Source organism: Diadema antillarum, unplaced genomic scaffold (assembly GCF_040938485.1).
Source record: "Diadema antillarum isolate AM-2024a unplaced genomic scaffold, OU_Dant_1.0 seq00000809_RagTag, whole genome shotgun sequence".
Lineage (NCBI taxonomy): Eukaryota > Metazoa > Echinodermata > Echinoidea > Diadematoida > Diadematidae > Diadema > Diadema antillarum.
Window position 1 is genome coordinate 1,134,719 of NW_027271689.1, and position 11,014 is coordinate 1,145,732.

At 44.3% G+C, this 11,014-nt stretch overlaps 1 protein-coding gene across 1 annotated transcript; it reads left to right on the forward strand.

The window, feature by feature from the left end:
• The first annotated feature begins 4,471 nt into the window (after positions 1 to 4,471).
• LOC139739616 (uncharacterized) lies at positions 4,472 to 5,899 on the forward strand. Its single transcript, XM_071650218.1, has one exon. The coding sequence runs from the start codon at positions 4,472 to 4,474 to the stop codon at positions 5,897 to 5,899; it is 1,428 nt and encodes a 475-aa protein (XP_071506319.1).
• The last annotated feature ends 5,115 nt before the right edge of the window (positions 5,900 to 11,014 follow it).

Genomic DNA, 11,014 nt, shown 5'->3' on the forward strand with positions numbered 1-11,014 from the left:
ATTTGATCTCACCATAGCGGCTTTTGTTCCTATCACAGTTTTTGAAAGAAGCATTCAATCTTGTGATCGATTGAGTTTTCACTGAAGGCTTTGTCATTGTTTGTATAGGCATTGTATGAGAGTATTGTTAAAAAAAAAACAACTTAAAGGTTGTTTTGTTTGGTGTCTTGTCTTTGCCGCAATAAGATATATATATATATATATATATATATATATATATATATATATATATATATATATATATTTCAGTTTGCCACCTCACGCATGTTATTCAGGATTGATTTCGGTATGTATAACTTGATTCCTAATTTAGAGCTTGACAACGGAATTAATACCTTGACGCGATCATGATTGATACCGATCTTTGTAGATAACAGTACAGAGTGAAAGACGAGAATACATCCACGTTATGACAGCGAAAGCTTATGATTATTAACAGTAATTAAGTAGTTAGTTAAGTATTAACACTGTAATATGAGTTTCATTCTAACGCATGTAATACTGAGATCAATTCATTTATTATACATTTTCTGTATTACTTTGTTTCAGCAGTGCAACGACCGACGTCACACTAGCTCATTCTGAGACAGTATCTTACCCTGAGAAATCATTTTGTTAGTCGGTACATGTATTAAATTTTGTTTCCATCAGTATATAAGTCATTCCGTGTTCATCTTGCATATTCGATGCACGTGCAGTTAAAGGACAAGTTCACCTTCATAAACATAAGGATTGAGAGAATGCAGCAATATTAGTAGAACACATCAGTGAAAGTTTGAGGAAAATTGGACAATCGATGCAAAAGTTATGAATTTTTAAAATTTTTGTGTTGGAGCCGCTGGGTGAGGAGACTACTACAGCTTGTAATGGCATATGCGTACAACCGTATAAAGAAAATGTAAAGAAAATTCAACATATTTTCACTTTTTTCGCTTAATAAAAGAGCACTTGACTTGCCGCTTTCTAAAGGCAGGGGGAATAATATTACCCATAACATATGTCGGTAACGAGTCAAGGGAATGTGTACTTTTTTCAAAAGATGATATTTTGTGAAATTCTCTTTATATTGTCCTTATATTGTTGTACGCATGTGACATTACACACTGCAGTAGTCTTCTCATCCAGCGGTTACTGCACAAAAACTTCAAAAATTCATAACTTTTGAACGGATTGTCCGATTTTCCTCAAACTTTCAATGATGTGTTCTGCTAATATTGCTACATTCTCTCAATCCTTGTGTTTATGACGGTGAACTTGTCCTTTAAGCGTAACAGCAGGGAGGTTTCTTTCCAACGTGCGCCCTTTAGAGGGAAGAGTTACACTAATCCCTCTGTCCATATGTATGTGCGTAGAATTTGTGCACATTATTGACTCATTGGCACACACACACACACACACATACACACACAAAAATTAAAGGTCTTATTTACCTTTTGGAGCAGTGATTTTAAAACGTTCAAAATATCACATTTGATGTATATGACGTGTAGGTCAGTTGTATCACAAAACATCCTATTAATACCATATACAATTTTTGCAATAAAGCCTAAAATATAAGGAGATATCACTAATTTTTAATTGAATCATAACTGTGGACTGTTTAGTCTGAAAACATTCTTATTACAAGTATTGTTCACATTTTGTATATTTAACAATACTTAACATTGATTATACTGCATGGTTCAAATTTTTACATTGGTTGTTTCTATCCCTAACTCACATTTTAGAACTATTTTGAAGCACTAATGCTGGGTTTTTGTTTCATCTGCAAATGGTAAATTATGCCTTTAATCCAGGCGGGCAACATTTAACTGTCTGCGTTTCGTTCCATAGAGCTTCCAGCATCATGAAAGTTTATTGGCCCGTCTGAGAGCTTTTCTATCCTGAGAGCAGTCTCTCCTGGATCTGGAGGAAGAGGGTGGGGGAGGGGGCAAACTGAAGCTTTTCTTTTGCCGGTAAAAAGAGCTGTTCTGGGCAATGTTGCCTAAAGCCCCCGTTCCACTATGCCGTTCTCGCTACGATTTGACAATTTTCTCAGGTCGGGAAGGATCGGGTAAAACCTGAGCCGATCTGGACACAGTACGATGTTAGAACGCTCTAAGTACGCTGCAGTTACGACTACCAAGTGCTTGCTACGCTCTTACTACGATGATCGGGAATGAGACATTACGATCTCTGCCGCTGCCGGTACGCTTTAGAACGATGTAGCTACGCTATCAGTGCGATGTTGCCGATGTTATCCGATCAATGCACGCTGTATCTACGCTCTGAACGATCTATACGATCTTATCACGCTGTTACCCCGTTCAGAGAGCTGAAAAGTGCCCGATGTGCCCCGATGTACCCCGATTCGACTGTGGGTCAGCAGTCAGTCAACTTATTAGCATGCAGAACCGAAGAAATATACTGTGGACCTCGAAGATTCATTCTTCTTTTTTTACTTTTGATTTTCAAAGTTGTTGTTGCTTCGTTATTCTCACTACTCTTTCTTCATCAGCGAGCCCGTGCTTCTGTGCCTCCAATGCCCTGGTTATGACCCACCATTTCCCTCTCCTCTCCCCTCCTCCCCCCCCCCCCCCCCCTGTCCACCTCGAACTTACTACCTTCTTCACTACTATATCTTTCTATCCTCTCATCAATTTTTTTCCTTACAAGAGAGCCGCCATGTGTTTGTTAATGTGCGTCCGTATGTGTGCATGTATGTGTGTATTACTCTGTCTGTCTTTTTTTTTTTGCTACCGCTTAGGGAAATTTGTTATTGTTGTTTTTTGCAATTATATATTTTTCTCTATGAGGGGACTGCATTCTAATACTACAAGCTCTGCTTTTTAGCAGTCCACTCCATTTCCAGCAATATTTTGTATGCATTTACCACAGTGACGTAACTGTTATTTGTATCTCTGTTGATAATTTGCCTGTATCTCTTTTACAATGTTATTCTGTTCATCGCATTGTGGTACTGATTTCATGACGTCTGTGTATATGAGCGTTTCTTTGTATTTTTTATTATTTGTTTGTTGGAAGTGAAATAAATCAACTTGAACTTGAACTTGAAGAGCCTCCTCAACTCACGGTTCTTTTGCAGCAATGCATTGTATAAACAAGGACGTGCTGATTTTTCAAAGGATTTTTCTTGATGTCCTTGCTTTTATAGTCCGTCTTCCTCCAGTTGTAGATGATTTCATATTCTTCAAAATTCTACTATGTCCTCTTCCTCCTCTTTCAGCATGACGTGCAGTCTCTCTTTCTTCGCCTTTTGGGTAGCTGCTTCGCTGCTTTCTTCTCTTCTTTTTCTTCATCTCTTCTTTTTCTTCGAAAATTACAGCTAAAATTACTTCCCGTTCTTGTGCCGATGTTACTACGCTCAGAAAGACCTTGTTACGCTCATCCCGCTGCGTTTATGCCGTCATTACGCTCTCCCCGCTGCGTTTACGCTGTCACTACGCTCTCCCCGCTTGCCGTACGATTAAAAATATGTCAATTTTGATCGGGGAGATCGGGAAGAAATTTTGGACCGGTTCAAAATTTCTTCCCGATCTGAAAAACTGCCCGCTCCAACCCCGACCTCCACACGCTGCTGCTACGATGCTTCCGATCCCCGTACGCTTTTGCCGCTCTCTCCCGATCTGCTAGATCGGGACAGATCGGGGTCCAAATCGTGATAGTGGAACGGGGTAACATACAATGCTATATAAGTGTCAATAGCGAACCACACCGACAGGTGTACTAGAAAGCATATGTCGTTATGGTGTTGAAAAGTGTTCGTCTGGCACTTTGTGGTGATAATTTGGCACTGTAGCTGGTGATATTTTGATACTGCGCTGGTGTTAATTCAACAGTGACACTTCATGGTGTTGATTTGATATTGCTGGTGTTAATGTCAGTGGTATAACACCTACCCAGTGTCAATAGAAGACCACACCAACTGCTAGGGTGTTAAAACTGTGGTGTAAATGCGTTTACAACTTTTTTTCTAAAAAATCAACCCCCTTATAGGAAAGTTTTTGTCCGCCTTGTTAAAGTTCAAAATCAACAAGAGAACAGTAACTAATTACTTATATCTAAAAAGAAGTTGTATATTTATTTTTAAAGAGACACGCGGAGGTGGCAATTGTAGTATATTATGTAATCAGGCTAGACTCGGACCAGACAGGGTGTCTGAGCTCTGTCGGCCAGATGGCTTAATATCACATCACTCGTATATCGGAGGGATTAACGAGACAGGTGTCCTCACATCATGGTGGACCACCATACTGGTAGTAGCAATGTACCGATGTATTTATGACCAGGCAGTCCAGTGTTTTGGTCAGTCTGTCTCGAGCGTTGGCTGAATGCAGCTCTTCCAATAAAGTCAATCTCTCTCTTAACTCCGAGTGTGTCGATCGTTCTCTATTTGATTGTGCTCATAGCAGGTCACTTCACTGGCGACGAGGATATTTTTTCGAATGCACCTATACATGTACTGTATAGGATGGCTCTCATCGGGAAAATTGAGGAGTTTCTGGAGGGGAGAGAGGAATGGTCGCAGTACGTCGAACGGCTGGACCTCTATTTCAAAGCCAATGACATTACATCTGAGGGAAAAAAGCAGGCGACACTGCTCACAGTCATTGGGCCTTCGTCATACAAATTGCTACGGAACCTGGTGGCCCCAACCAAGCCCTCTGTCATGAAGTATGATGATCTCGTGGCAGCGATGAACGCACATCATTGCCTGATTCCAAGCGAAATAGTGCAAAGATGTAAATTCAACAGCCGGTTTCGCATGGATAATGAAACGATAGCGGGCTACATGGCATCACTTCGTTCTCTAGCAGAGTTTTGCAATTTCGGGACGTCGCTTGATGTAATGCTACGTGATCGCCTGGTTTGCGGCGTGCGGGATGACCGCATCCAACGTCGGCTTCTTGCGGAGAAGAGCTTAAATCTCGGGAAGGCGGTGGAACTCGCCACCAGCATCGAAATGGCTGCCAATAATGTTCGGGACCTCCAGACGGCGCAAGCTCCAAGGGAGGAAGTACACCAAATGGCTTCCTCGCCTCAGCCGAAACAAGCCAGGGCCAGAACGTGCTTCCGGTGTGGAAAGGGCGGACACACATCTGACAAGTGCAGGTTCAAGGACAGCAATTGCCACCATTGCCAAAAAAGGGGACACATTAGCAGCGTGTGTCTAAGCAAAAGACGCGGAATACCGCCCAAGAGCAGTGGCCAGGTGAAAGCGTTAAAAGCGGACGACGATGACGCCGGCACGGAATCGGCGGACGAGAGTTCAGCTCCACCACCAGCGGAGTACGGCAATCTCAGGCTGTATCGAGTGGACGGCAAGTCAAATGTGCCCCCACTGAAAGTAAAAGTCAATATCGACAGCCAAGAGGTCGGAATGGAAATCGACACCGGTGCATCTATTTCGCTCATGTCGGAGACGACATTCCGGACATATTGGCCTAAACGACGACTAAGCCCAACAACTATGAAGCTGCGGACTTATACCAACCACGAATTGGAAGTCGTGGGCGTGGTCGAGGTGTACGTCGCTCACAATGGCCAGGTGAAAACGCTCCCGCTCATCGTGGTCAAAGAAGATGGTCCCAGCCTCCTTGGTAGAAGTTGGCTGCATGAGCTGAGGCTGGATTGGGCAAGTGTGCATAACATGAACGCCGCAGCCACAACCGACGTCAACGACATCCTGCAACGTCACGACGCGGTATTTCGTGAGGAATTGGGCAAGTTCACAAGTCTGCAAGCCACGCTTCACGTGAACAAGGATGCAGCGCCCCGCTTTTGCAAAGCACGGGTGGTGCCGTATGCGATGCGGGACCTGGTAGAGAAGGAGTTGGAGAAATTGCAGCACGATGGGGTAATCGAACCAGTCCAGTTTTCGGAATGGGCGGCACCATAGTGCCCGTGATGAAAGCTGATAAGCAGTCAGTTCGTATCTGTGGTGACTTTAAAATGACAGTCAATCGCGTAGCGAAATTAGACAAGTACCCACTCCCGAGAATTGAGGACCTGTTCGCATCACTTGCAGGGGGACAAAAGTTCTCGAAGCTGGATTTGTCCCAAGCGTATCAGCAGATCGAGCTCGACGATGACTCACGCCAGTACGTAGTGATCAACACACATAAGGGGCTATATCGCTACAACAGGCTCCCGTTTGGGGTGTCGTCCGCCCCAGCCATATTTCAACGGGTAATGGAGAATTTGCTACGCGATATTCCCCACGTCACGGTATACCTCGATGACATCCTCATCACCGGGGTCAATGACCACGACCATCTTTCGACAATCGACATGGTGCTCGGGCGGCTGGAGGAGTCTGGGCTGCGCTTGAAGCGAAGCAAGTGCAAGTTCATGCAGCCGTCGGTTGAGTATTTGGGTCACACCATCGACGAGCAAGGCCTGCATCCGACTTCGGGTAAAGTTACAGCGATCACGAATGCCCCTGCACCCCGCAACGTCACTGAACTGCGAGCCTATCTGGGGCTGCTCACATACTACGGCAAATTTCTCCCGAATTTGTCGACCACGCTAGCACCTGTGTACGCCCTCCTCAAGAAAGGGACACCGTGGAAATGGAGCTCAGCTCAGCAAATGGCATTCGACTCGTCCAAGAAGCTGCTGTTATCATCACAAGTTTTGGTCCATTATGATCCAAGTCGAGAGCTGGTCGTGTCCTGCGATGCCTCGCAATACGGCATCGGCGCGGTGATCGCGCATCGCATGGAAGACGGGTCAGAAAAGCCGATTGCGTTCGCCTCGCGAACACTTGCGGAAGCCGAGAAGAAATATTCGCAAATCGAGAAGGAAGGTTTAGCTTGTGTGTTTGGGGTAACACGCTTCCATTCTTACCTGCATGGGCGCCACTTCACGCTCGTCACCGATCACAAGCCCCTCCTCGGCCTGTTCAACGAGGACCGCCCTATCCCTGCTCAAGCATCAGCTCGCATTCAGCGTTGGGCCCTCACTCTCGCGAGCTATGAGTATACACTCCGTTTCAAACCGACAGGATTACACGCTAATGCCGATGCTCTCAGTCGTCTACCACTCGCCGATGTGCCGCCCACGGTGCCGTTGCCGGCGGAAACAGTGCTCCTCCTCGACACGCTTGAATCATCGCCCATCACTACAGCCGACATTCGGAAGTGGACGCGCCGTGACCCGGTCTTGTCTCGCGTGTTAACCTACGTAGAGCGCGGTTGGCCTGAGCAGCGAGAGGAAGTCGATGTCGACATGAAGCCGTATCATGTGCGCCGCGATGAGCTATCAATGCTAGATGAGTGTGTGCTCTGGGGAAATCGTGTGATCGTTCCTAGGCAGGGAAGGAAGCAAGTGTTGGAGACGCTCCACGCGGGACATCCAGGCGTGTCTCGGATGAAAAGTTTTGCGAGAGCGTTTGTGTGGTGGCCTAAAATGGATCACGACATCGAAAGTACATCGAAATCGTGTAGCAATTGCCAGGAAAATCAGCCAATGCCGGCACCCACACCGCTTCATCCATGGCAGTGGCCAAATCGTCCATGGTCACGCCTGCACATTGACCACGCTGGGCCGTTCATGGGGAAATATTTCCTCATCGTGGTCGATGCGTACTCCAAATGGCTTGAAGTGATCCCAGTTGGTTCGACGACGACAGCGTCGACAATCGCGAAGTTACGGCTACTTTTCGCAACGCACGGATTGCCAGATAAAGTAGTCTCCGACAATGGCCCCGCCTTCGCTAGCGCGGAGTTCAGCGTCTTCTTGAAGAAAAATGGAATCGCACACGCGAAGTCGGCCCCATATCACCCAGCGTCTAACGGCCTAGCAGAACGTGCCGTTCGCACATTCAAAGACGCGATGAAGCGCACGGGAGATAGTTTGTTGGAAACAAATATAGCGAGATTTCTTCTGCAATATCGCACAACTCCACACTCGACGACAGGAATCTCGCCCGCTGAGATGCTAATGGGTCGTCGTCTGACGACCGCACTCGATCGTTTGAGACCCGATATCGCGTCACGCGTGCATGATCGTCAGGAAAAGCGAAAGCTCATGCATGACAGCAGCTCGAAGTCGCGTACCTTTGCTGTGGGAGACAAAGTGTATGCCAAAAACTTCACCTCGAAATCTCCAAAGTGGTGGAGTGGAGAAATCGTTTCGCAGAATGGGCCGGTTTCATTCGAAATCGCTATCGCCGACAACAGCGGTCGGGCAATTAAACGTCACGCGGACCACATTCGCAAGCGTTACAATTCTACGATGTCGCCCTCGAGTGGCGGTACATCTCGACTGACGAATACCGCACGCGACATCACCAGCGATGAAGGACTAGATATCCAAGGAAGTGTAGACGCGACCGCGACGACCGACCCACCAGCGGAGCTACCACCCCCGGTCATGTCGCAGAACGACAGCGAGCTCCAACGGCAAGACCAGTTAGCGCCGAATCGTAAAACCTACCCGATCAGGCAGCGGAATCCACCTGACCGATATGGATTTCCATAATGCCGACAAACTTGGTAGATGACACTGTGTTATATCAGTTGCGTTGTTGTTCTTGTTGTTGTTTTTCTTTCCTTATGTGCTTTTGTTGTCTGTATTCCTACACAGAAACGAAGAGTGATATCTAGGCATGCCTTCATTTATACGGTAAAAGTTCGGGGTAGTATAATCCCAAATGCAGCGAGTATGTTGAAAAATTTACTTGAAAATCGGCATTTCATGTCAAGTTCATGTTTGTTTTAACTTATTCGTCCATAGTCATGAACATTGAAACATTAGAACAATGCCTTCAACCCCACCCCTTCGCTCTGTAATTCTGGGCGAGTTTACTGTCAAGGTGTACTTAATGGCAACTACATTTTTGTACACAGTTTGGGGTATTAGTTTCGTTGTGTGTATACATGTCGTGAGTGTGATGGTTTGGAAGTTATATTCTCTCCCTCATCATCTCTTCAGATGCTATGATTATTATCATTATTATTTGGTATGTTTCGTTCATTCACACAATTGTTAGGTGATGATATCCTTATTTGGTTTGTTTGGGCAAATGTCTGACAAATTTCTTGTTTTGGCTTTCTTCCGTATATTAATTTTGGCATTGTTAATTCCAGGTCAGTTTAAAAGGGTGACCATATTTTGCATAATACATGTATTTTAAATCCAGGGGTATGCTGACCAAACTTTCTGTGTTTGTGAGTGTCGCAATGGTCACCATCATTTGACGATAGAGTATAGCTTAAGTGAACATGTGTCTCAAAGGACGCTAACTCCATTGTACATTATGTAAATGTTAGTAACAAGCGTAGTCAAATGCTTGTTTATTTCCTGTGTTGTCATGCTCTCATTCACAATGACAATAAGGTCGCTTACACCCTATAAGCGAATAGTCCGTGTATGGCTGCTCATGTGGAATGTTGTCCTAGGAAACTTTGTTCATGTACTATCTGTTAATATGTTCTGAATGTTTCTTTTGTTTATTTTTGTTTTGTTTCATGTTTGTTATGTCTAGGATATGTACCCCATATTCTTTACCTGGTCGAATGATAAGTAATAACTATATAATGATAATATTTTGTGAGTTTTTTTTTGTGTGTGTGTGTTTTCATTTAGTACTTTATTCAGGTTATTTTGCTAGGTGAATGCAGTGTTAATGATATAACTGTTGAAGACTGACGTTTTCCAAGTTTTGCTAGCTCCTAAAAACTCGTTCTATTTTGATGCAGTTGCAAGTTATCACTTTAATGGAGGTTGTAATCTAAGGGGGGAGGAATGTAGTATATTATGTAATCAGGCTAGACTCGGACCAGACAGGGTGTCTGAGCTCTGTCGGCCAGATGGCTTAATATCACATCACTCGTATATCGGAGGGATTAACGAGACAGGTGTCCTCACATCATGGTGGACCACCATACTGGTAGTAGCAATGTACCGATGTATTTATGACCAGGCAGTCCAGTGTTTTGGTCAGTCTGTCTCGAGCGTTGGCTGAATGCAGCTCTTCCAATAAAGTCAATCTCTCTCTTAACTCCGAGTGTGTCGATCGTTCTCTATTTGATTGTGCTCATAGCAGGTCACTTCAGCAATAACACCACAAAACAATTTTTTTTATAAGCAACAGAAATTTGACACCAGCTCGGTGTTTCATATTAACACCCGATTTTTTTTTTTGCAGTGTAAGAAAATCAAACATATTAAGTCAGGTATCAGCCAGTCAGAATTGAGTATTCGCTTACTTACAAGTTTGATTTTTCTGACTTATGATTGATCATAACTTTTATGCAACAGGGACCTATAACTAGCAGTATTTTGATCACTACAGTATATAAATGGAGTGTCCACGAGGAAGTTAATTCAAGTTGGTCACGTGCATAGACAACATTTCCACTAATCATTAACTTTGTTCCAATGCCCAGTACAGATAAGTGGGCAAACAGCTATAGAGAGAGAAAGAGAGGAGGAGGGGGGGGGGGGGGGGAAGGAAAGACAAATGAACAGTCAGACACATGATGTAGCATTATAGACAAAAAATGATAACACAGACGAGTAGATAATGACAAAGAGATGATACAATCGTGAGTCATGTACATACTAGATGATCTTATCAAGGAAAGGAACTAGATACTCCTAGTAGCCGATCGATCAGTCTAACTATTATACTGCCTATAACTATACGAGAGTTCATCACAAGAGGCAAAAGGAGGGGAACGAAATTACATTACGAGTTTACATTCTTAAGCATCACTTGTTTATTAATTGATGATTGTAATCATTCTTTAACTATTATAGCAGCATATTCATCTTATCAAATACATGATTAAGCTCCTGAGCAGGTGCTGAACAGCTATAGGCATGTAAACCCCACTGCACTGAGATCTGACATGTTATTCTATACTATACTGCGCATTCAGCTGACATCTTTTCCGGTTTGGACCAACAATCACGCAGAAAATGGGGTCTCTGTCAAAGTTTCATGTGTATTTTTTGTTTGACTGACAAATGGAACACAAATTCAAGTTTCCCGCCAGCCGTCGTT